The sequence below is a fragment of the Lichenostomus cassidix genome, chromosome 3, assembly GCF_008360975.1.
Source record: "Lichenostomus cassidix isolate B80296 chromosome 3, HeHo_3.0, whole genome shotgun sequence".
NCBI lineage: Eukaryota > Metazoa > Chordata > Aves > Passeriformes > Meliphagidae > Lichenostomus > Lichenostomus cassidix.
In genome coordinates, this window is record NC_139483.1 from 97,147,763 (window position 1) to 97,175,282 (window position 27,520).

Here is a 27,520-nt window from a genome sequence, read left to right on the forward strand (position 1 = left end):
AGAAAAATCAGTTTTCTGACAAACATAATCCTCTTTGCTGCCCTGTCCGCTCTTAGAATTTGGTTTTATTTTTCATTACCCTACTCTGATTTGATTGGTAATAAATTAAACTAATTTCCCCAGGTGGAGTCTGTTTTCCTGTGATGGTGCCCGGTGAGTGATCTCTCCCTGCCCTTATCTCATCCCACAAGCCTTCCATTCCATTTCCTCTCCTCTGCCCAGCTGAGGAAGGCAGTGATAAAGAAGCTTTGGGGGCACCTGGCACCTAGCCAGGGCCAACCCACCACAACAGAGAAGAAGCAATACTAATCAGTATTGACTTAAAAAATTCTAACAGGTGAATCCTAATGTTTTCTTAAGGACAAACTACCTTTCTCATTCCTTTGATTCAACTTCAGGTAACTATATGGGCATCAGAAGCACTGTTTATTCAAACACAACAAACCTGAGTAATGCCACTTTGGTCTAGAAAAAACATAAATTGATACTCCCTGGAAATGGGCAGTAAGGGTAATTACAAACATTCCCAACTGTGCATGCACACACTCAGAAGTACCTAGGATAGAAATCTACCTCTGGAATATATATCTCAAACCCACTTTCACAGACAGTGTTGATTATTAAAAGTATCATCTATAGTTAGGAATTGGGATGTCTTTTTATTTTGTTGCACCTTCAAGATTTTTTAATTTACTTTCAGAGATGAAAAATATTCACCCCACTGGGTTTGGTGGGTTTTTAAAAAATTATACCCACTATTTAGCCACCAACTGATTTGTCATTTCTTAAAGACAGAAAAATGAAAATCCAACGCTTCAGGTGGTCTCATAAGATGCAGAAGAACACTGACCACAACCTATAGCAGAAACAACAATTAGAGAAGGATGTAATTTCTGGAATCTATGAACAGGTTATGCGTTGTCAGGACAAGGTTCTGATGTCATGGAGCACTGTAGCTGTCTGCTTTCAAAAACCTAACAAATATATTTGTTGAATGGCCTAGCCTTTGATTAGCACATAACTAAAATATTTCATACACAAAGCCTGAATACTACAAAAATACAGAAGTCTTGGAGGACACCACCCTAGGTTAGATGAGAAAAGCATGATAGCTTTAGTTTTTTTGTCATGAAGAGTGATTACTGGAAGAGATATACAATTTTCAGATGGCAAAGACTAAAGACTTCAGCTCAGAATATGGTTAGAGTTTATACCTCTGTGGAACTAGCCGTTACCGAAACTGAGAACTGAAAGCATCTGAACTGTCCTGGAGATTTATTTTTTGACCTGTCTGTATTCAAGACTGGAAAAAACCTCTTTTGCATACAGGTAAGCAAGCAGAATACATTTCTCTATTAAATACCTGCCAACTTAGGTTACTGTGGCGTGGAGGAGCTTCATCAAGACCAATTGTGTTGAGTTCTTCAAAGCTGAAGTTCAGTGTGTAGGGAGCTTGACCAGCAAGTCCTGTGAGCTCAGTGTGAGGCAGCTCGGTGTTGTGGCCAGGACGGCGAGTAAGGTCGCTGTGAGGAATCGCAGTTGGCACGTGCTCTGCTGCTCCACGAGGATCTTCCTGAGCAGCCTGATTTTCTGAATTTCTCATTTCAAGTATCTTAACACACAAAGAGAGACAGCTTAAATAAATGTAATTACTTAAATGAGGAAGTTCTCAAAATTGATAAGCAAGAATTCCTTTAAAAATAGGAACGAGGAATTGACAGCTGTAAAAGTGTACCTGTGTATGTGGCTGTGACCATGGAAAAGTACAAAGGAAAATAATTTAATAATTCTTTTGTATTTACAAATTATTCTTATTACTGCTCAGACCGTTAAAAGAACTCATATGCCACACAAATACTTACATTCTTGTAAAACTAGCAAGTGATAAATTACAAATTTTAAAGCAAAACCAAACACTTCATATCTAACAATAAATCTCATCATGTAATTCTCAGTGTTTTCAAGACTGACTTACAGTTGAGAGACATACTGTTATCTCAAGAAAGAAAACTGGCAATAGTCTAAAAATACTTAAGAGAAAACAGCCCTCTGTGATGCATAACCCTCACTGGAACACCCTGCCCAATTCCTTGTACTTATTATTACACATACTTTGAATTCCCTAACTTCAACATTAGGACAGAGATTTCAAAAAGAGTTAAGTTCTTACCATTTCATTAAAATAGGCAAATTTGAAAAGGGAACCCATACAGGAAAAAACAGATGCCAAAAAAAAAAAAAAAAAAAAAAAAAAAGGCAAAACTTCAGAGTTCACAATCAATTTAGATGCAAATCCATAGGTAGCCAGTTATTCATTAGTGCTTAAGACAAAAAGACAAAGTAACAAAATTGCAGATGCATACATGTTTTAAGACAATATGTACAAACTTAAAGATGATGACAAGAAAGCAACCAGAAAGAAAAGAAGATTCATATTGAAGAAGACTAATTTATGATGACCTGAACACTGAACAGAAAGTCTTACCATGCTCCTGAACAGGTGCCAGTCACCAAAATTCATATTCATTTCTTTTTTCAGTTCATCAATGTTGCACTGAGCCAAGACACGGCCATTTATATTTGCCTAAAACAATAAAACTAAATAATGTAAATTATTGATACAAGACTTACAGCATGGCAGTAACAGACTAAAAAGGTAGAGGTAAAGATGGATGCAGAGTACTAGCGAAATTTCCCAAAGTCACTCTGAAGTCCAATTCTATATAATAATCATCTGTTTTTATAGAAGTATAATTAGTAATGATTGTTGATGGACAAGAAAAACCTATGTGTCATAGAAAAAAATGGAAATATTAAACCCATTAAAATGTGTATATGAAAGGCAATATGATTGTGTTCTATAAAGAGACATAAGGAAACAAAACATAAGTGGTAGAAAATTTCAGGGACAATAAGCCACATTAATATGCCTAAATTTCTCCAAATCAAAACACAAATGGACTGCAGACAACCAAGCATATGAAGATAATCAGACAATGAAGTCCCAGGCATCATCTGACCTCTGGCTTGAGGCATCTAAGATCGAGTACTACCTCCATTGAGTTCCCTCTCTGCATAAAACAGGCTTACATTCCTCCCAGCATCAGAAATACCCTGGGATAGAAGATTAGACTTCTTTCTAATGTTCATCATCAATCAGAGATCAACACAGAAGTGCCTAAACAACATCTATATTCTAGAAATGTGATTCCTCACACTTGGCATGTTTATATAGTGCTTAACTTCCAAAAGCACCAAATTCAACACAGAACCATTTTCATTACATTCATGAGAGGTATTTCTCTTTATACCATAAATCAGTGTAGAGACAGAATGTAAAAGAGGAACCGTATCTTAGGAGAGCAGCCAGAAAATGGAAAACCCAAGTTGAGAACTCTGCTTATACTGAGGGATCTCAATGGTTTTGTTCCCATATTCCAGCAGATGGTCTTAGCCAAACCAGGAAGAAGACCAGGCTGAGCCATTTTCATCCTTCTCTTTTACATGATATCCCTTGTAAGAAATGCAAGAATATAAATAAGAGGAATCTCACTAGAGATAACCGATGAGCACATTCTTTTTGTACTCTGGAGCAATGGAAGCAACTGAAATTTTTCGCAGCTTCACTTAATGACCTGCAATCTAACATCCTACTTCTTGCTTTAAGTAACGTCACTGATGCTTCCTGTGATAAACCTGTCTCTTAATCCTTGATTCAACATCCTTCCTGTATTATTTAAGATATGATAGGTTCCAGGGCAAAGCAAGCTCAGCAAAAAACACTGACTAATGATAACCTTCATATTTTCCCTTCTTTCTTTGTAAAAAGAGCACACAAAATGGTGAAAAGAAAGTTAAAGGGCAAAAATTAATTCTGTGTTAATGTATCTCTCACAAGAAAGAGGAGAGGCAGAGAAACATACAGTGAACTTTTTCTGAAGCAAATAGGTGTGGACTGTGATAAAAAAAAACGGAACCATCTTCACCACTCATTTACAACAGGAGAGATGAGCCAATTTTTCACAGAGAAGAAAAAGGAAGGGATATTGCTACCTCAATATAGAACACAATTGCAACCCTTTTTATTTATTTATTACACATGGCAATTTTGAAAACATTTTCTTGCTTCTTTTCTCAGAATAACTAGTCTCATCAGTCCTTATATTTCTGACCACTTGTCCTTTTTCACAGAGCATATTTTCTCTGAAAAATAAATGCTTGTATTAAAATGTCCTCCAAACCTGTCATGCACAGAATTCAGGATGTTATTTTAACATTTGATGTGTTTAGCTAAACATTATCAAGAAAAGAGGCAACTAAATAATTCCCTTTCCTTGTACATCTCCATGTTTAGGAACTAAATACATTAATGAAATTCAGCTGATACCTTTTTTATAGTTGCAGAGTACTGAGGTAGCATGCTCTGGTCCAGACCATCAATCTGCTTTAGCCTCTCACACACAGCTTCCACACTCATTGTGCTCAGAGACACATGTGATGCTCCTGTGGTTGACCCTGTGCCTGCTCCTGCTCCCTGTAAGTGAGAAAATGTGCACATAAGACTTGTTCAAGTACTCAGCACACCCAGCAATTCACAATACACTAATACACTAACACAAATCAAGATGCGTTCAACTACATTTTAAAATTAGAGATGAGAATAAGAATGCACAGGCATTTTTAATTTCTATCAGCATATGTATATATTGGGAAACTTTCATTATATGTATTTATAGAAGAAAAAACCCAGCATCTTGAGACCGGCCTCTGTGACAAATAACACTCTTACATAACGTTAAGAAAATAAACATAAAAATGAGAAATATTAAGTAAAGGTTAATCAATTTACAATGCACTTTCATTCACAAGTTTTCCCCTAACTTTAGTAGTTAGTTTGGTTTTGGGATGTTTGGGTTTTTCTCTCCAATAATGCAGATACGACTTAGATTTTTCTGTCTAAAAAACTCCTGGTTTATTATCAGACAAAGATGACCTAAACCTCAAAGACAGCTGCTCAACCACTTGGATTAATTGGGCAATTTTAACAATATCTGTTCATTTTCCAGAGGTTCCTTCAGCTCATTTATGCAAGATCAGCCAAGGGGTTCTGTACCACAGTACAGAAACAGCAGCTCTGCAAGTGCCCTACAAGATACTATGAGGATGCATCATGTATCTCAAATTTAGGCAAGATTTAAGTAGAAATTATTTACAATTCAGCTTTGTAACACAAGAGTTGTCCTGTTAACGTTGCCAGCTTCTGGCAATTTCAAAAGGTGGAAAACTACAACAAATGCATCTGCAGGTAGACAGTATATTTATGTTCTTAAAAAAATCCCACGTTCCCCCTTGATGGGAACCTGTGCACAGTTACACCAGTGATTCCAAATTCCTAAAAGCAAAATCAGATGCAGTTCTATCAGTCAGAAAAATATTTGTGTGCTCTCCACCTGTGAGGGAGGTTGCACCCTCCCTTTTTTTCTAAACATGAAGTTTTGGGCTCAGCATTGTAGACTGGCACCAAACAGCTCATTTTGGGAGGATGCAGAAGAGCTTCTAAAGCTTCAGAGGTCATCATCACATGCAGAAACTGTGGGACGTAAAATGGCATTCTGACTATCCAAAGTTCAGTTAATCAAGTTTTATTATATTCCTCAAATCACCGATGAAGACTGGTTTTAGAGTTTCACTATTGTCTCCCATTTTTATTTAGTTATTTTGAAGTTGTTTAGTCTTTCAGAATGAACATAAATTACTAGATCCCAATATACTGCTTACGGAAACCAAAGATTACCACAGAGAACACCATTAACCTTATCTGAATTATCTAAATCAGGATATTTACAAATAATTTATTCAACTAGTAATTCTAAGGTAGCAATCCAAAACCCCATTATCTACTACCATTTAACCTCAGAGTTATTTCTCACTTATTGTTATCAAAGATATCCTGATCTGGGGAGCTAGGCACACTCCCCCCCTAAGCTACTCTGAGTTTCAAAGTTTACATGATATTGCATGTAATTCCCCTAAAGTTCTCTGCTAGATGTCCTTGAAATGGACTTTAAATTGGCTAACTATCAGCTTCATGTGGGAAAACTACTGGGGATTGTGGGGAATTTGAACCTAGCAGTTCACACACTTGCCTGGAAATAGCTGGGGCACCAATCTTTGTTCCTCGAACCATTTATAATTTTTTTAATGTCAAGTCAACTGGATAATAAACAAAAGATATATGCCATTTTCTGGGAAGGCAATCTACCTAAATTATTGCATAAAAATTAAACATTACTATTCCACTCCAGTTTAGGCACTTAAACTAGGGCTTGGTATTCCTTTCAAGGACAAGACAGCTACTTTTCAGATTCTGCAATGTCTTCCTAATTAGGTGCCTACAATACCCAATTAGTTAATATATAGGCATCTAAAGGACATACTTTAGGTCTTAATTTAGTCTAATTTTTAGCATATCTAAAATCTGTATCATGTCAAGGATATAAGCCTATCATCGAAATTATGAAAATGACAAAATGAAGCATCAGCCATAAACTATTTATCATATATTTCTTTTATGAACATCTTTATTTTTCCTCTTTAAAAATTACTGTGGGTTTTTCTTCAGAATACCAGCTTTGTCTATTATTTCCTCATAAACACACACATTTACTATTGGCATGACTTAGATAAATGCATCAACAAAGACAAGATACTAAGTTAATTCAAATCTTAATTATTTTTTGAAAGAAAGCTGATCAATTAAAATAGCAGAAATTGTTATAGCCAAAATTACATTGTGGCACTACCAAAATAAATGATCCCTAAGCAACATGTGTTAGCAATTGCATTTGTTCTCAGAATCTATTAAATACATTATCTATGATATATCCAGGAATAAATGAAGAAAAGTTTTAAACACTTCTAATTTAACAGTTCTCCTTCAGATCAAAATATTTTCCTAACAATCAAGGACAAACCATCCTTTCTGCATGCATTAAGACTTAGTTTAGAAACTCTGCTGTCAGTGTATAAAAAAGATATGTAAAAGCTGAAATATTTAGACTATTTTTGTTAAAGTGTGAACTGTTTCAAATAGATGCACATTAATCCAAATCATTCTTTATGAAAAGCACTCTCTGAGGAATAAGTAATGTAATAGCTTTAGGGATATTGTCATCATGTAAGTGAATTAAAACTGTACTTAAACTGACACATTTTTCAGCCTTAGTGGTTTTGTTAGAGATGCTTAGAGAACATTAGTCTGAAAAGTATTTGCCATGCAAAAGCTAAAAGCAGCTTGTCAAAACAAACCTCAAGGCTAGTAATGAGCATTAGTTTACAGACAGCCCAGCATGAAGCACCAGTGTGATAGCTTCTGCAATGACTCTGAAACAAGTGAATGAGAATTCACAGAAAGTGGCTGTACCTGTCTGTTTTTGTTTAACCCAGACTTACACAGCTTTGAGAAAAGGACAAAACAGAATTAAAAGAAACAACAGCTTAAAGCGACATCACAAAGGTTGAACATACAGACAACATGCTTTGAAGTAAACAGAGGAAATCAGGGTTAGGACAGAAACAGGGAATTTTCATAATGTGATGAACCTTTTAAAATAGGTTTTCAAAATATATATTTAGGATATGCTACACAAATACTATTTTCATGAGCAGACTACCCTGCTTTGCATTTGTAAAAAAAAAAAGCAACACTTGCTATATTTTGTTTTGCATGGAAGTTTTATATTATGTTTCTGACAGAAAATCCTCCTTTTAATAAAACATTCTCTTGCCATTTCAAGATTGCATTATACCACCAATGTATCTCAAATAACTTGGCAAACTTCTATCTAACCAAATATGCCAACTCCCCTCACCCCCACACTCCCTGAAGAGCCCCAAAAACAAACCAGCACCACCCACAGAACAGAAAAGTTATTTCTTTTAAGAACAAATATTCAAAGCGCAAAAATGCTACACAAAGCACCAGAAAATCCATAAGAAAACTCCCATGCCATACATTTTCATTCATGCTCAAACTTTTGAAAAGCACTTCCAGTTTCTTAAGAAGTACTGTATGTTTGTCTATACTACATGCTCTGGGCCACGTTAGTTTTCATTCAAAGCACACAATACTACATCTTAGGGATTATATAATCAGTGCAGTATGAAGAAATGCATTTAAACGAAGTAATTCTATAGGAACAAGCTACTTCTTAAGAAGTCAAAATTAACAATGCAAACTAAAGCACAAAATCAGGTTTATGACAGATAAGCACTGCTAATGCTAGTTTGATTTTTAACATAAAAGGGGATTCTGTGAGCCATTCTAGGCTACCATTCCATGACCAGTAACATTGCAATCCAGCTAAAAACTCTTCAAAAGGGCACCCTAGAAGGTTTTGAAGTTATTCAGAAATAAGCATTTGTACAGTAAAACCAGCAGAAATGCATGTTTGTCTCCATCAGATGTCAAAGGCCAGAATCTTAAGACTATTTTCATTAGTGATTCAAGCTGATAACCTAAAATTTGCAATGCACCTTCATGCTGATACAACCAAATAGATGGTATTTGGTCAACTTACCAGTTTGACATCTATGTTTTGATCCATTCAGCAAAGAACAGTAAACTATGGTCTGAGACAGACAAGTTTTATCATCAGCAACAGAATCTAAATATACAAGGTGGCTGAAGTATAAAATCCTTGATACAGGATAACTATTCTCAAAATATTTCTGATTTCTACTAAGCTAACCTAGACTTACACAGATATAATGAGACTAATGATGAGGATCTGAATTTTCAGAACTTGCTCACTCCAGCATCAGACTGAGAACAACAGCAGACCCTTAACTGATCACATAACAGCCTCCACACAGCCCTGTCAACTCATGCAACAAGCAGAAATGATGATCTGTATGAAAAAAAAATTATACTCCTGAGTAATCCTGTTTTTTTCACCCTGTTATGACTCAAACATTCAAAACAATGTTTATTCTCTATTTTACACAAAACTTGCAACATTTCTGGCTCCTTGCCAGTTTAGCATGAAAGACAATTTTGATTCTACATGCTCCTCTTGTTTTCAATCACAAAACCAATTACACATCTTGGTGTTCATTAACTACTTTGTGCAGTTTTTAAAATTTTTTTAATTACTTTACACGCACCAAACCATTTAATAAGTAAAGTTGTATCATTTATACAGCAGTAACGACCCATCAATTAAGAGCTACCTAAATAGCTGGATGAAATTACTGTACCCATAATCTACAGATAATTGTAGCACATAACACAAATATAATATTGTTTCCTTTCACAGAAAATTCAATAAAGTTGACAGAAGAAGTGGGTTTAGAACAGATGAAACCCTGATAAGACATCATATACCATATTCTGACTAACAACCTTCTTGTCAACTACTCAAGAGACTTTAAAAAAAATTCAAAGTTTTAGATTTACACCATAGGTTAAATATTGCTGAGTCTTAGAAAAGTAGATAATCTGATATGTTGCACTACACAGATTCACAATAGTATAAACTAAATTAAAAAATAGATCTAATAAAATCCTCCATTATCATTATCATTATCTCAAAGGGAGCGTCATTTTAAAGTTTTAACTCCTGCATTTTCTTAGAGGCAATAGGTTATTTAACTTACAGGAGTCTTTTAAACTGCTGTTTGAAGCTGCAGCCTATATGTGCTTTAAGATACACAATCAGAGCAGCTACGACAAGAGCAACCAGTTCCAGGTCTGCTCCTGGAACTCATTCACTACTTTGCCCCAAGACTAAATCCCACTTCTCCAGGCTTGTGTCCTTTGCCACACTCATGGGGACACACATTCTTCAGCCATCACTCTAATACTTTTGAGAAAGTCCTTCATTCTCCTTGCACTGACAAGTCTCAAAGGTCTGGGAAAAGAATGGGATACTGAGATAGGAATCAAACACAAGGACGGCATCAGCATCTCCAGAGGAAAAGTTACTTCAAAGCCATCCCTTCACACAAAGTAGCAAATTATGGGAGAGAGAACTTTAGTGCACATTTTCCATTGCACTGCACATATGTGGTTTCCCAGTGAAAGTCAGGTGCAGTTAAATATAGTTTGGAATCTGTGTGGGGTCCGATTTATTTTCATTGCACAACAATACAAAGATATTTTTGCAATGATTTACTGAAAGAAAAAATAAATGCAATCAAACTAGAACTGTTGCCAACAACTATTGGCAGCAAATGTTAAGAGAATCATGACAGATACATTAACCTCTTTGTTTTTGTACAAATCATGATTACCATAATTAGAGCTAAAACATATACCATAAAGATGACATCTTTGTGTGAACACTCAGGATAAAACAAAACAAGTCATGGAAAAGGTAGTTGTTAACATTCTGACTCAAGAGAAAGCTTATGACCAGCAATGTTTTCTTTTTCAATTTTTATCAAAGTTGCCTTATACTGTGTTACCTGCAATAGCTTTATGTCACCAACTAAAGAAGTAGGGTTCAGGTAAGAGGGTTGACTGAAGCAGAAAAACACAATTACTTCTAAAATTTAAGCACTGAATGACCGGCTGTCATTCTAGACTCCATTTAGCTACCACGACACTTTACTGAAAGCTCACCACAGCTACTGAGAAAGGCAAGGGGAAAACTACAGGGGAAAATAGAGTACATCTTACAAGTGAAATATTAGCTCTTAAATTCATTCACTAACTACATTAGTTTTCAACTACTCTATTTGCCCACCAAAGCCACTGATGCAGTGTTAGTGAACTGCAGTTATGATTAATGCAGACTCATTACTGCTGAAAAAGCAATGAGATGCTAAAATTTCCACACCACATGACTACTCATTTACCATTGAGGGGTCTGTGGGTGAAGGAAGCCCCTCATCAGCATCCTCCTTGATAACATCCTAACAACAACAAAATATTATGGTTTGGGTAAAATGATCAAGGGCTCAACAAAAATTATGACGTAAACAGTGAATGAGAATGATCTCATAATAATACATAATTCAATAGAAACACATTTGTTTTCTTTAAGTGATTAAAGCTTTTACCACCTTTTAACAGCCTTGCTCATAGTATTGATAACCTAGAATTAAAGTGACCAACAAGTGAGGCTTTTACTTTTTTTATCTTTCCTTAGTTCATAATTCCATTTGAACAGCCATCTGCAGTAAAATAAATACTGTTAAATAAGAAATTTATTATACTATAGGAAGCTAGAAAAGTCTGCTCATTTTGCCCTTCTAATGGGTAAAGGTGAATTACATGTATTTGCAAAAACACTTTAGATAAAATGTATTTTGTTTTACTTAAATATTTAAAATATTTCTTTTAACACTTTAATTTGACGTTCCAGTTTCTAGCATTGGTTACAACATGAAGGATGTAATTTTATCTTCTCCAGATACATCAAAGAATTTGTGACATATTATTAAAAAAAAATTGAACATAAATTTACAAGTAGCACTCATTTTCTTATATCACTCCATCTATTTTGGTACTATAGTACAGTTGGCATTTTCATTAAAATATTTTCTGCCAGTATCACAGGTCATTCTCCTCTAATCTTTATATATGGATGCTAGAATTGGTTTTCCTCTGTAAGGAATTTCTAAAGTTAAAACAAAATACATTTACATGTTAATAACACCTTTGCTTAAAATATTTATAATATTAAGCTTATACTTGTCTAATAGAGAATCATCATTAATAACCTTAATTTCATTACTTACTATATTTATTTTTTAGGTTAGTATTTGAATTACCCTTCAAAATACTTACTAGGCCATTGCTCTGATCTCTGGACAAACTCGTTTTTAGTGGTGGACGTGAGATGAGATGAGAACTGCCAGGGTAATACCTTGGCATGTAAAGATATGGGGCAAAGAATGGCTATGGAAAAAAAAAAGTGTAACAAAAAAGGGACAAACAATTACACAAATCAAAATGTAATAATAAAATAAAAACCATTACAACAAAAACACATCCTCTAGTTGAGTATCATAAAGTAAAAAAGAGCAATTACTAATAGCTTTCTTTACTTTTTGCATTGAACCATTGAACAGAATTCAGTCAAAAGCTCTGCAGTGAGTTCTTCAAAATCCCTCAGCAACTGACCCCCTTTTCTCCTCCAAGCCAATGGATGCTCTGGTATAGTTTTCTGGAGGAACAGAGTCAGAATGGTTCTGGTAGCTACACTCCAACATCTTTATGGTTATCAATATGGGAAAAGGATAATTTAAGGATAATTCTGACCATTTCACTCTCTGTCCTTCTGACCTCAAAATCAGATGCTCAGTAAAACTTCAAATCATTCATAAAAGGAAAAAAGTGTGATACATAATAGCATCACTAGAACCTCCCATATTTGCAGCACCCAAACTGAGGGCTTCCACAAGTGCTAGATTTTATAAACCTATGAATTGATTCTTATAGTAGGCAGTATTTGAGTTTTGTTTTGTTGGAAATATATTAATGCATGTTGCTCATTACAAATACCATTTTAAAGGAAGTGTTAATTCAGACATTAGGAAAAGCAGAATTACAGCACTCATTGCATTCAACGCACTGCCCAGTTCTTAATAAAACTGCCGCCCCAAAAACCAAACAAAAACAAACAACTAGAAACCAACGAAACACCATAAAAATCGAAAAGAAATCTGAAAACAATGGGTGTATTACTGATTTCTGATGTTTCTATATACAGAATTTTCAAAATTGTATTATCCAGATATTTCACAAGAGAACATATTATCTGATTTGTGTTTCTGCACATGACAAGATTCTGATTAGTCTACTGCACCAAATTCAGCACAGAGTAAATAATGTTGTGACTCAAGGGAGAATCTGTGAGGAAGGAGTACAATTTGTTGAAATATTCCACTTTAGATTTGCCAATAAGGACTAAAAAACTTCTCTATTCAGGAGAAGCTCTAAATGAACTGAGAAAATCAAGTTTAATTTCTGAGTATATCACTTATGTAGACAGCATATGCTACCACTTCAAGCACTTCATGGAAAATAAAAACAGTTCCATATTCTTAGCTGCTAGAGGTAGACTCTCAACACTTTCACACAAATACCACAAACATTTCATATGGTCTTCCAACATACCAAGTTATAAAATATCCATTGTAACCATTAGTCCAAATGGGGAAGTTTGGTTACCTAGCCTTTGCCTTACATTATTTGGCTAATATAGAACGATGCAGAAAAATTCACTGAATTAAAATTATTCCACTGTCATAAGGCATATTCTAGAAATAATATGAACCTTTTTTAAAAAGAGAGATTAATTTCCAGAAAATGCCACAGAATAATTTAATGCCTCAGCTTTCCACTAACAGCTTAAACCATGTGGAAAAGCCCCAAGCATGAAATGCTTAACGATCAAACTGCATTCAAGTGCCCAGCTCTCACTGCAGAGCCTCTCCTCCAAAACACACAGGGAGCACCCGTTGCTGGTTGCGTGACATCAAACTACAAAGCAATGGAAAAAATAAATCTATCCTCTAAGGCAAGTATCCCACAATTCTCTCTTAATTTCTCATCAACCCCTGAGCCCATTTCAGCTACTCCACTGTTTCCCAACTGTGGGATTAATTCTCCATTACAGGCTAGGCACTAGAGATTCAATCTTCATTTGAAGTACAATACAGGTATCATAAAAACATGAGATCAATATAAATATGTATTGGGCATAAACCAGTGTAGAGTTGCTCTTCAAGTCTGCTGATAGCCTACAAAGCATAAGGGATGTAGCAAAGCATAATTTTTTCAAGATACCAATGTTCTCCTCTTTTGCAAAAAAAAAAAAAAAAGCATTGACATACCATAATTTATCATTCCCATCCAGCAAATCCCAATTAGACTTGCCTACTACTCTGACATTCCCTGTAAGAAGCATCATCTCCACAATGATCCATGAGAGCAGCAATTTTGAGAAGCTGAACTCAAATTCAGCTTCTAGCTAGGCCATCAGACAGTGGTAAACTGTCCAGCATAGTCCTGTACTGACAGCCAGAGCGCTAAACTGAAGAGCTTCTAATCTTCCCTCTACAACTAGCCAGAGCGAGAACCATGTTTTAAACCAAAAACTAATAGATTACATCACTGCAAGTTCCAGCTCCATAACATCGGAGAATCCAAAGAACAAAGAATAAACATACATAATTAAAAAAAAAATAATCCTAAAAATAGAATGTTTTCCCCAACAGCTCAAAGGTTTTTTCTTAAGCATAAAGGAATGCTTAAAGACAACAGGACAGGAACCATTTACTGGTCAGAATTTGGCACATATCCCCAGAACTTAGGGTGCTTGTGAATAAAATCCAGCTATTTCCACAGAAGTATTTGAATCCATTGTGTTCTGTCATACCAGTATCCAAGACCTCTCTCAGAAACTTCTACTGGGGAGAGTCTATTCTTCAGTTGCTATTCTCTTTTTAAACACCATTTTTACACAAACCTGAGAAATGAAATATGATTGAAAACGTTGAAGGAAACAGTTTTGCAGGATGCATTTTCTACTTTTAAAAGCTTCTCATCACTTATCTCAGTATGTGGTGTTCATGACAGTACCTTTTTGAGTTCAAAGCAATGAATACAGTTCTTTGACAATATTTGTTAAGTGACATACTAAAAACAATTATACTTTAGAAGGGCAGTATAAAATTCCAATGAGAAAGGCCAAAATTGAAGTATTTTAGTCTTCAGCAGGCAAAAAAAGTAAACATGCCTGTAAGCCTTAACACAAATGAACAAATAAACTCATTGTAAGAACAGCTTATGACTCACCAATAATTGTTTCTCTAATGCTTATTGGAGTGAAAAAAACCCATACAGGTTTCAACAGTTTATCACCCCTGACTTTAAACCTTGTCATGTACAGTAACACAAAACAGGGCAAAACAGACACAAAAACAGGGCTTCCAATGAAAGCCCTACTTTAACTAAGCTGAGTTAGTATCAGCACAAATATTAATGTGTCAAGCATTTATCAGCATAGGACTACTTCAAAATATATGTCATTTCATGCTATATGCCATTTCATGTTATTTTCAACAAAACAGTATACTGTCACTGTATTCAAGGTACATAATAACAAATTTAGAATAGATAATTTAAAAAGTTCTGGTCTACATAATACTCTTTTTTGCCTTAGTTAACAAACACTGATTTAGGAATAACTCAATTTACTTTTCACCTTACTAGGTTATATGTTCATCTACAGTCAAATCTACTTAAAGCTGAGGCTACTTCCTATATATAGAAGTAAGCTATGACTTGTATCAGCTCTCTATGCTCTTTTCATTATAGGACTGCAGAAAAAAAATAAGTGAAAAACAAAGTTTAAAAATACTGAATACATCCCACAAAACCAGAAAGTTTAGACTCTACTAAACTATACAGTAAAGCATTTCATTCAATGTTCATGTGAGACATTCCCAGGACTATGTTTTCTGAGGCCCACAAATAGCTCAAAAATGTACGTTTTATGCAATTCATGTTAATTCCTTTAAACTAGTGCAACACCACCTTAGGGAAAAGATCCTGAAATAACTTTAAAAAGAGACAAAAGGGAAGACAGACATACATTCTTGTAATGTATCTCCCCACTTGAGTTTCTGTATGTTTTAACAAAAGTCACCCAAAAAAGCTGGGATCTCTGTCAATGTCTGTGAGCATATGAATGATTGAACAGTTTACCCCCCACTCCAAAACAACCACCCCTCCAAAAAGAAGCCCCACAAAAAAACAAAACCAAAAGAAAAAAAACAAACCCTGCAATATCCTACAATTGAGCAGTGCCTCAAATTTATTTGACCTTTTTCCCCTTGGTAATTTGTTTTTCTGATGCAATTTACCATATTTCTTCCCCTGACAACAGTGACTGAACATTCCTGCAAAATTTGTCAACTTTTGGACTTTTTTCCATTCCTACATAAAACTTGCATAGATATTTTAATATTTAATAGATGACATCTGCAGTATTACCAGACTAAATCAGAAGAACGTTAAATGGATCTGGATTATTTACCCGATTGTAAAATGGATGCTGAGGTCCTGTCATACCACTATAGTAACTGCTGTGAGGTTGTGGGGATAAAACTCCACTGTTGAAAGGTCCATTGAAAGAGGTGGTAGATGAGCAAGCTGAGGAAGGCTGACTGAACAGAGATGTTGCTCTAGCTGGTGCCTCATGTAAAGGCAAGGTTGGATAAGGAAGTCCTCCAATATTCATCTGATCTCTTGCAGCACGAACATCTGAAAAATAAATAGGCAACAAGAATGAGGTTTTGCTTAAAGTATTTGGAAAATGTTTTATTTGTTTGCCAATTCATTACGGTACATTTTTGTGTATTTAACTCTAGTCAGAACCCATCAAGTAGAATGTCAAATTTCAGCTGAATTTGGTTGATTTCTCTTGATGATCACATCTACACAGGAGTATTTAAGAAAGTTAGGATGATTTATCACATAAATCTATGCAGCATATTGAATGTTTCTAAACATTTAGATTTTTTTTTAAATGTGGCATAAAGAAACCTAACAGTCACTCTCCAAGAGAAGCTGCTCCAAGACTGGTCTGTACCATGGCAGAGTGACAAATCCCAGAACACAGAGACCTTTTTTGACCCACCAGGGGCTGTAAACGCTCTCACAGAAGGTGCAAAGGAAATCTGGGAATTGCCAAAGAAACCAAGGTCCCCAACAAGCCTCAGCCCGGGGAGTGTGACATGACAGTTTTTGTGGCCAGGGGCGCAGGAAGGGTGCAGTCACAATGCTCAAGAGGTGAGCTCCCTTGGTGGTCATCATCCCCTCAGAAGGAGCTCAGATATGGTATCCACAAGGCAGAAACCTATATTCCTCTGCACTGACAAGAAAGGAAGTGACAACCCAGACAGAGCTCCCATCCAGGTCTCAGGCTGCAGGGGGAGCCAGAGCCTGTCACCAGTCTTGGAAGGCAGTAGAGACAACAGCTCTGTGAGATATGACCAGGCAGACAACTCTGGTCCAGCCTGGTGGCAGAGCTAAGTAAGGAAGCAGACAGATTAAGGAGCATGAGAGAGTAGGAGGACAGAGATTGCTGGAATCATGCTCTGGCCTCCCTGAGACAGAAGAGCCACCAGAAAAAAAGCCATGATCCAGGGGACCCTGTATTCTCCCCCCGGCAGGCAGAAGGCCCCTGTGCCAGGGGGACATTCATGTTGGACATCAGGAAGAACTTCTCCACTGAAAGTCTTACGGAGATCAGCTGGGAGCTCCTGAGGTAACAGAAGCCAACAGGGAAAAACCACTGAAATACCTCAAAGGAACTAAAGGGTGTTCCTCTGAGAAGGTGACAGGGCTCACAGCCCAGATGAGGTGCCTCTAGCCAGTGCACACAGCATGGGAGAGTAAGAGAAGGAGCTGGAAGCCACCATGCTGCTAGAAAGCTGAGACCTAGCTGCCATTCCAGAAATTTGGTGGATGAATCCTATGATTGATGGCTATGAGAAAGGCTGAGAGAGGTGGGGTTCTTCAGCCTGAAGACAACTTTGTTTCACTGACTTAATTTCTATAGGGTTTTACACATGTTTTTAAAATCATTAACAAAGATCTGAAGTCAACTTACATCTCTTCTACTAAAATATCATTCCGTGTATTGGTTTCCTCCATCTCCTAAAACACTCTGCAAAGAAAGAACAGTGGAGTCCCCCCTCCAAAAGGGAGGCTTTAGTCTAGTATGGTCTGGCTGTTACAGCACAACAATTAAGTGAAACTGAAGGGCCTTCTCACTGAAGTCAAATCAGACAATCTGAAGGTATGATTTGATAAATAAATGAGTGTTCTGTGTGACATGCCAAGCAGCTCTACTTAAAATCAAAATTAAAAAAAAGATTTGTCGTTTTCCATTTCTTTGAAAGCATACTCACCTGCAATGATTTCTCGCAGTTTGGGATCCAAGTTTACAGTACAAGGCAAAAAGGTTCTTACATCACGTGCAACAAGAACAGGTGTTCGTGAGGATAAAAACACTTCGAAGTTCCGTATATCTGCATCAATTTCAAGTAGAGGTTCAACATCTTTAGTTGTAGGAATATTCTTTGAAATTCTGGGGGGTGAAATCAGACACACCATAAACCTTATTTATTAGAGCATGACTTCAGTTTACAAATTGGTATTCTAGGGTGAAATACTAGTACATTTGCACCCATTCTCCCTGTTCTCTGAAAAATAACCCATAAAGAGCTGCACTATCTGCAGAAAGATCAATGTAACATTTTATAATATGAAAAAATCCTCAAACTGGTAAAAAATCTGATCTATTTGTGTGCTTTAGAGAAATGTCAAAGAAGCCATACATCAGTAATGTCAAATCCAAACTAAGGGGAAGTTAACCTTTGCCAACATTAACCTCAAATATCTATTCAAATTCCTATACCCAAATCAGAAATTCCATGGTAAAAACGATATCATTTTTAAACTAACACGTTTTATAACTGGAACAGGCATCTTAGAAGTTGATCAAAATCTAACTGTGCATCCATTGTAAAAAGTGTGAAAACAACCACCTGCTTTCAAGCAATTCACCTTCAAAGAAAAAGCCACAAACAAATGAAAACAACAAAACCATGAGACATGATCATTGTAAGGGACTGTTCATGCTTTATAACTATTGTCAAGCAACAGTGGGTGTTTTGTGAGCACTAGTATAAAGGGCAGTTTCAGGAAGGAACAAGTAGAAGGATTAAATGTTAGTCTTGTGGAAGTTTATGGAAAGCTTCTACCAAGCAAGTGATGGAGGCTGACATTGTTGGTCAGATGGACCTCTCTTATTTGATGTTTCATCTCAATAGTACTGGTATTGCATATCAAAAGAGAAATGGTAATCTAAATTAAGGAGTAATAAGATGAAAAAATATTTCTCATACCCAGCATATTAAAAATGTAAACAGTGAAAGAATGCACTAAGAATGGTGAACACAGTTACAGTAATGGCTATTAAGTGACTATGACAGCACTCTATATGGATACCAGTGAAGTAACCACATTGTTCATAAAGTAAAAATAGAAAAAACAATATAAGGAGAAAAAAACCAAAAAAACTTTATATAAATGTAAATTTAATTATGACTTTTAGTGGCTCTTTTCAAAGACATATTAAGACTACAGCCCCCTGATAAAGGGTGACAGCATACATCTGTTGGCTGCTCTGTGAGCTGCTATAACTTGCTAAAAAGAAGAAGGTAGCATAGAACAAAGAAAGTGTAAGGTTTTTCTCCGATTACTGGACAATTGAAAGAGCTAAGGCAATTACCAATGCTGTTACAGAGGAAATGAGTGCACTAATGCATGGATGGGAAGGGAGGAAGGAGACTCATGCACACTCAGTAAATCATCACACACCAGGAATCTCTTACATTAAATAAATTCACACTCACATTTTGTCTATGAATAGAAAAAAACACAAACATGTAAAAGAAGCCCTCAACTGGCTGTAATTGAATTGTATTTTTAATAGAACTAATGAACTAAGTCTACCATTAGCTGAACAATCTTATCCTATTTCACAATTTGTCTGCTTTTTAAAAACAACGATCTTTTTTTAATCTTTATTTTTAGATCCTCCATAAAGACTAGGATTTTATGTACCATGAGATTATTCCAGAGACAAAAGTGGCAGATTTACACAGAATGCTTAGCATTTAATGTTAAGAAAAATAAAAGAATTGAGAATCAATGCCACATGCTTGAAGTGCAACTCCATCACATTAAAAATGTATTTCAGCTGTGTTAATCTTTCAATCTGATCTGCTACAACAATCTTGCGATATACGAACAGTAGAATTAAAAAATTCCTATAAATTTTACCAGAAAACATCTAGATGGACCATGTACCTAACAGCAGATACTGCCATACCATGCTGTCATAAACAGTATCTGTGAATAACTTCATGTACAGTGAGAAGTTACTTTATAGCAAAGCAAAAATGTAACAAATATAAAGCATAAAAGCAAGTGTAGCCTATTCTAACACAGGTTCTGATTCTGCAAATCATTATGAGACATTGTCCGGGTGGCAGTTGGATTATTCACTTTGGAGAAGTTCAGTGTATGTAAGGCTTCAGAGTATGTAAAGCTTACAAGGTGTGTATGTAAGCTTCAGAGACTCCAGCCTTAAGACAACACAAGGTGGTGCTTCTGTGAGAAGACAAACTTGACACCCAAAGGTTGCAATTTCAAATAGAGGGAACAGTTCATTCTCCAGCAGAGTGTAAAGAAATCTAATAGAAGCTGAAAGTAGTCCTAACCTCAAAGAGTCAAGGGCCAAAAGGAAAAAATAAGAACATTGGCAGTATCAAAGTAAAACTTGTACACTCCAGAGAATCTGAGAAGTGCATATTTTACACTAATATTTAGCCACTACCTTAGGTTATTCTATTCTGCCTTATATAAAACTACAATTAAACTGACTGTAAATGTGTATGTTGTAAATCAACCATCAGATGGTGAAAAAAAACCAAGACCCTTAATGCACACTTTAGTCATATATATTAGTTATATATATTTACTGTAAGTATTTTAGACAGGAGTTCAAGACTGGAAAAGTAAAAATTAAATCACTTTTAAAGTCAGGAACTGAAGAGTTAAAGAGTGGCCTACTTCAACACTTCAATCTACAAAATAAAAAGCCAAAAGAGAATGTGACATAGATTTAAATAAAACACACAGCTGATGAATCACATGAAACAAATTAGCTGATTTTTAATGCCAGCTCTACTTAAGTCTGAATGCGAACAGTGTTCCGAATATGATGAACAAAGCTACTGTTCAGAAGCCAATAGCCCACTGCTGGTGTGCAGATTGAAGTCTCTATTCTAACCTCCTGAGCTCAATGTCTTAAACTACGCCTTTGAAAGAAATATTTATGTAAATGATAATCTTTTGGCAAAGAGCCACAAAAACCATACGTGCCTGCACTTCTCAGATAAAAAAATAAAAGGTTAGCATGTAAAGCACTTTAGGAGTTACTTTTTCTAAAATATAAGCATGCAGATCTAAAAATAAAGCAGTGTGAACATACTATTCTCATTTTGGGGCTAGATTCCTGAGGCAAAAGAATTAATTTTTTAAAGTCAGAAACATCAAAAAGTGTCACTGTTACAGAGTGTCTGTTTCCAGGAGAAACTGCTTGCATTTAAAAGGAATGAGGCCAAAACAAAACATTACATTGATGGAAGTAAACCTTAAAAATTAATTCCACTACTCTTCATGTCTCTTTCCCATAAGCAGCTGAAATGAAAAACTGCTTTAATTGTGGAGTAAGTTATATTCCAACAATGATGAATTATTTCTGGCTTCTTCCTCAAATACAGATAATTTACTACAAGTACACAGAAGCACATCATCTTATCTTCCATTCCAGAGACTGTAAATTAGATTCAAATTTGTTCTAATTATGTTCACCTTGTACTTCCATGACTGACTCGGAAAATAATCACCATGCTCTGACAGTGTGTCCAGTGCTGAATGTTGCCAGCATAGCTCAGAGGGAAGGTGCTAAGCTGTTGGGCTACACATGACAGCCCACCTATTGACCATCTATTTCACTACCCAACCAGGCAGTGGCAAAACGGTGACAGCCAAAACCAACCACCTTCATCTGCACTGCAGGCTGCACTGTGCCCACACTGCCTGTGCCATTGGTTATGTCAGGCCCTGGGAAAAGCCAACAGGATTTACCCACCTCTTCTCCCCCGCCAGGGATTTTGGGGTCTGTGCTCAAGGCTGGTACAGGGCAGCTGAGTAACCAGGCTGTGGCGACTAAAGCTGTGAGAAGCCTCACTGGAGGTCTCTCCTGCCTGAGTTAAGAACAGCTTTCAAGTTCAGGCCTTTGCACTTGGTCTTCCCGTGAGCTACATCTACGTACCTTTGGTTTTGACCTCAACCACTGGCTTAACTTCCTGCCTTGACCTAAAAGGTGCCTTATGGCTACAGAACACTGGGCTGTTTGCTGTCCCTGGTTACTGTCACTGAACCTGCTCTGGCTTTCCCGTTTAGCTGGTGTGGGACAGCCCCCCTTGCTCCCAATGCCTTGCTGTCCTCCTCAGCTCCCAGCTCATCCTCTCTCATGGAGCAGCTGGCCCTGCTGTTCCCGGACTGCTGGAAGCTTGACTTCTTTACAAGCCCTCATACCCTGAAGGGCTGTTCTCCCTGCTCTTTCCAAACCTCTCTCCCTGAAGGTAAAAACAAAGATATGTTTCAAATTATTCTTTGCACACCTCAATTTTTTTTCCTCGTGTGTTTTACGGAGGAACTGCATGGACAGTCCAAGTAACTGCATGGACAAGAGTAATTTAACTTTTTGACTCCATAAAAAGCAACAGACTTAATTAATTGCTATTAAATAATAGATAGTGCAACAGAAGGCATGAGCATGAAGGCATATCATGTTTTATCTATCATGTGCTTTTTAATTTTTTCCTCTCAATACAGTACAAATCCAAAATGGTGCTTAAAATAATGAAATAATTTGTCATTAAAAATGACAATTTTTTTTTCTAGAGGTTTGAGGCTGAGAAACACAAAAATAGAAAATCTGGGCCACCACGGAATGCAGTATGAAATTTTGATGCTTAACAGTCTGCTAATTAGACATGTGATCTCTAATACCTAATAATCAAATCCTACTAATATTGTGCTTTGCTCTGAAGTAATTTAACCTACTCTCCTCATGTTTGGTCAGTATAGTGACAGTGTTAGAAACTCTCACACAAATCGCTCCAGGAGCTTTGCAGTACTACCAACATATCACTAATAGTGCTGCAAATATTCTCTCAAACTGAAAATTGCAACAGGTCATTTGCACACTGAAAAAGAGCATTTGCTTATAAACACATTTGTATAAAGTCAGGAATAAAAAGTCATCACACACTCCATACTACAACCAAAGGGAATAAATGCCTTATCTTAATAAAGACCTAAAAAAGAGAAAGCTATAGTTTGATATATCTATGTAGACAAAAATTCAAGCCCCCTCAGTGCATATTAAGCAGAAGAGACTTCACTGAACAGATGCAATAGCTATTTAAAACCTCCTATTACCATAGGTATTCAGGAAAGCTTGCTTTGCAAAACTGACTCTATTCAATTCAAGTACCAGCAGATAAAGCACCTCTCCTCAGTGTTCCTGTTTTTGATCATTTCAGAAAGAAAAAAAACATTTTGATCCTTAAAAGATTGATATTTATTAAACTAATCTCCCACACCCAGTATCATGCACTGTCACTGAGCCATATTAAAAATTTCTATTCTTAAAACAACTCTCCAGAACACACCCTACACTGGTACCCTTTATGATTAAAATAAAGTGTTAATGCAGTTACAAATGCCAGGATTCATTCACAGCTTTGTAGAGCTATTTGAATTACAAAAGGCAAAAGAATTTTAAAAAAGGTGGGCATCAACCACCTACTACTCAACTGGTACATTGCCTTTTAACACTGAGACCACACTATTAGCACAGTAAGAAACATAATAACTTTATGTGCTCTGCATTTTAAGTAGGAGGCAATGAAAGGAAACGGAAAAACAAAAAGCAGGTTAAATATTTTAGAAGTAATGCCTCACTGTGAGGTCTACAAGAACACTAAATTGTCTACTTAAAGGAAGTGATTTATTTAAACCTGGCCTGGGCAAAGATGATTGCAGAGAACACTATAATCAGAGTGATGAATGTGGCACCTTCCACGGCTTTTTCATTTTTAATTTCTATAATCACTAAATAGCTACACTTCTTAAATTAATACATCAATAGGCATTAAGCAACTCACAAATCCCTCAAAAGTTCATTTTACCCTTTTTCTTAAAAGGTATTTAAACAGTGTCAAAACTGGAATTAACATAATAACCTTCCAGAGAAGTTACATTTCAATGATCTTGCTCAATTTTAACATTTAAAATTTCTACAGATTTGCTGAAAGCATGAAACATACTTTTCTAAAAGAATAATTCAGTAGATACTTGTCTAAAGCACTGTAATGAAAAAGTAAACAGATAATGCTTATCTTCAGTTTTTATTTTACTTTTTTTCTTACTTATGTATATTAACAAAAAAAACCCTCAAATGATTTAAACAAAAGCTTTTAGCTCAACACATAATTGCAACAAAATTACAATAATTGTACCAATTAAAATAATCCTGAATGAACAGTTTGTCATCTTAATGTTCCAATGGTTTATAGAAGGATCTACTTAATTAGCTGAAATTGCTTTCCAATGTTAGTATCAAATGTCATTTGTTAAAAGTTGAACGATTTTGAAAATAATTTAACAAAGCAATTTTACAAAACACCAAGAACCAACATTTTCTTTTCAGCTGAATAAAGCAAGCAGATGTGTCATCAAATTGCTATAAAAATAAATGAGCCTTTATATGGAGAAAAATAAATTTTACTACTAGTGCTACAGAATACTATTTTTTTATGAAATCAAATTATTTAATAAAATAATTTCATATCATTTATATCTTGGTGGTATTTTTAGTATGCTATAAATATACTTTCTTAAATTGAGGTAGTAAACAATTAAAGATAAATACTTGACTGTACATGAAAAAGAAAAATGTTTTAACCTGACGAAGTGATTTCTTAATTTGATTACAATGGGTGTATCACACAAGAGATCTAAACCTCTCAGGAAAACATGGCACCAATGAAACCATGCTATAGAACTCCAAATCAATAGTCATGAACTGCTGTTTCACTTATAACTAAATTAGTTTTCACCAGTTTAATTTCAAGAAAAAAGGAAAAAATAAAAGAAAAACAGAGGATGAGTTGTGTAGTAACCTGAAATTAAGTATTTCTCTGGTTACTGTTACTAGAGATAACTACTTCTGTGGTTGATTTCAAAAAGGGGTAACTTCAATAAAGACTGGAAACAAATTCAAGCAAAATCATATAGCAGTGTTGAAACTGGATTAGAACTGAAGAAATTAAGAAACAACATTTCTTTCTGTTATTGACACATCAGACAAAGCATGTGTATTCCACAGATCATCTCTTGGAATGGTGTAAGAGTTGCAAAAGGATTAAAATGAAAGTTAGTAATGAGCTATGGCTTGCTTAGATCCTTTAGTTCCCTACACCCCCCCCCCCCAAGGAAAAAAAAAAAAAAAAAGCAAGCTGAATTAAAGAAAGCTGTCATGCTATTCTTTCTAAATTTGGGGCATTCTGCCTTGGCACATTGTATTGCCATCCAATTTGCCATCCATCATAGGTAGGCATGCACACGTGCACAAAGACTTTATCACAGAGGTTAAATTAAGCCCAAGTGATGGATGAATTATATGTTGCTAAGTTTTAAATAATGGTTACCTACAACTCTGAGGAAAGTATAACCATTTTCTTGTCCTAGAAAATCTCTTTTCTCAAAACCAGAGTTAAGGTTGTTGATTCCCAGAATTTCCCTCATCTTCCCAAAAAGCATATTTTCAAGGAGATTGAGTAAGGGTGGAGATCCTAATCTGAACAGATGGCTCATGAGAGTCTCTTCTATCCTGAGCCAAGCTCTTCTGTTCTAATATTTTTAATAAATATGTAAAAATAGTCACAGAAATTCAGGGACCATCAGCTATTTGCAAATATCTTAATAAAAATTGATAAGTCCTGTCTTAATATTCCAGTTTGGTCAAAGTCCCTGTCCTGATACCCCAGTTTGGTCAAAGTCTGGGCAAAGAATGACAGGTAAGACTGTCCCTCAAGCCCAACAAGCAGATTAACATCAAAAGCGTCCAGTAGGAAGCACTTGAATCAAAGGTTGTGTGAATACCTGAATGCTACAGCATTAAATAAATTGTATATTCAGTCATGGGGACAGGCATCCTCCCCTCCCCAGCATCCTCAAGCACTGAGACAGTGAGTCATGGTCTCACTTAGGACTATCTCCTCACATACAGCAGCCGCACATTTCTCACAGTTTCAGCAGGTAATGGTTAGCATTACATTCAGAAAGATATAGAAACTACATCCTAATCCCAGAAGAGAGAGGGCAATATTTACCACAGATCTACCCAATTCCTGGGTGAATTGGTTCTACCTCTGTCTGGTATCCAGACATGACCATGAGGAAATTCTCATGGATTATCATCAACTTCATACTGACTTTTTTCCTTCCAAAGGGCTCTCTGTAACAGGTAGATAATTAAATTGCTTTGGAAGCCTGCAGTGTGTTCCCTGCCATTTTCTTTTCAAAGGCCAACTGGAACTTTTCTACAGTGGCTTTGCCTGCCTGGACAGCACATCTTGCTCAACAGCACCTGAAGGTTCCTGCAACTTGTCACACAGCCTGTACCAGTACTTGGTATAATTAATTTAGACACATCTATCTTCCAGTTAAAGTAGCCTTTGCTGCTGTGATTTGTGCTGAACCTAATTTTTTCTTCCTGCTGCAAACATGCTCAAACCACATTTTTTTGTCCTTTATTCAGTTTTTTAAGGGCTTCACTTACTGACTGAATAGGTTCTAGGTGCAAAGTAACCCTAGGCCTCGCATTAGCAATTCTGTACATTGACAATAGCAGAACTGCTGATTTCGCAGGAATTTCAGGGGTAAAATTTCAGACCATACATAGTTTTTCAAGTGGTTAAAAATTTGGACAGTCATTTGCTGAAACCCAATACAATAAATTCTTGAATTCAAGACATGCACACACATGCCTGAAGTTTCAATTGTATAAAACTTACAGTCCATCTACTAAAAGCTCTGAGAAGTGGCAGACTGGTAAATCTGCCATATCTAAAAGAGAACTGGTTAGCTTATAGATACAGAAACTCTAATGCCTCCAGAAGGACAAAAGCCTACAGAAGGACAGGCAAGAGAGTTACAAAATTACTGCAGTGATTTCTAGGAACATCTTCCAATTAGCAAAGTAGTGAGGACTTTGATTTCTGCCAAGATAAGAAGGATACAAAGAGTTAAAATGTGTTCAGCAGATTATCTTTTTAGTGAGGCAACTTACTGAGGAAAGGGACTGGGAAGACATTTCTTCTCATACAACCAGCTTTAATAGCATGATTTTTGTTCAACAAGGTGGTAATATCAAATCCCTGACATCTTTAACCTTAAGAAGTCAAAAATACCAAAAACCAAACATGACCAAGACTCAGAGCCTCAAACGGAAATGAAAACATTAAAACTTTTGGGGAAAAGAAATAAATGAATCAAATGTTTTAAGAGAAAGGAGGGCTTGAGAAGAGAGGAGAAAGTAGTTAGCAAAATTGAGACTTGTCACTGCTTGATGTGAGACTACAGCTTTCCTTGGCCTCTTAAATATCTTTTCTACTTTGGTACAACCATTTTGAAATGTGATGATTAGAAACTCAGTCTTTAGAATTTAGAAAAATCACAGATTTCTGTAATACAATACATTCTGTCTTTCTGTTGATTTGTAAGGAACTCCTAAAGATACTGTTTCATTTTCTGACTGAGGTGGCGCACTGAAATCAGCAACAATTTATG

The 27,520-nt window shown here is 36.0% G+C and overlaps 1 protein-coding gene across 4 annotated transcripts in view; it reads right to left on the reverse strand.

The window, feature by feature from the left end:
- The window catches only part of KIDINS220 (kinase D interacting substrate 220), a 74,193-nt gene that overhangs the window by 2,878 nt on the left and 43,795 nt on the right, over positions 1-27,520 (reverse strand). For 2 of the 4 annotated variants that reach the window (XM_085056817.1, XM_085056818.1), the window contains 7 exons: positions 17,932-18,110; positions 16,053-16,279; positions 11,795-11,905; positions 10,861-10,917; positions 4,388-4,534; positions 2,486-2,584; positions 1,364-1,612 (listed from right to left, as the gene is read on the reverse strand). In XM_085056817.1, the coding sequence (XP_084912943.1) occupies positions 1,364-1,612; positions 2,486-2,584; positions 4,388-4,534; positions 10,861-10,917; positions 11,795-11,905; positions 16,053-16,279; positions 17,932-18,110 (1,069 nt within the window). The remainder of the gene's footprint in view (positions 1-1,363; positions 1,613-2,485; positions 2,585-4,387; positions 4,535-10,860; positions 10,918-11,794; positions 11,906-16,052; positions 16,280-17,931; positions 18,111-27,520) is intronic. The other 2 variants (XM_085056819.1, XM_085056820.1) reach the window with 2 other exon arrangements.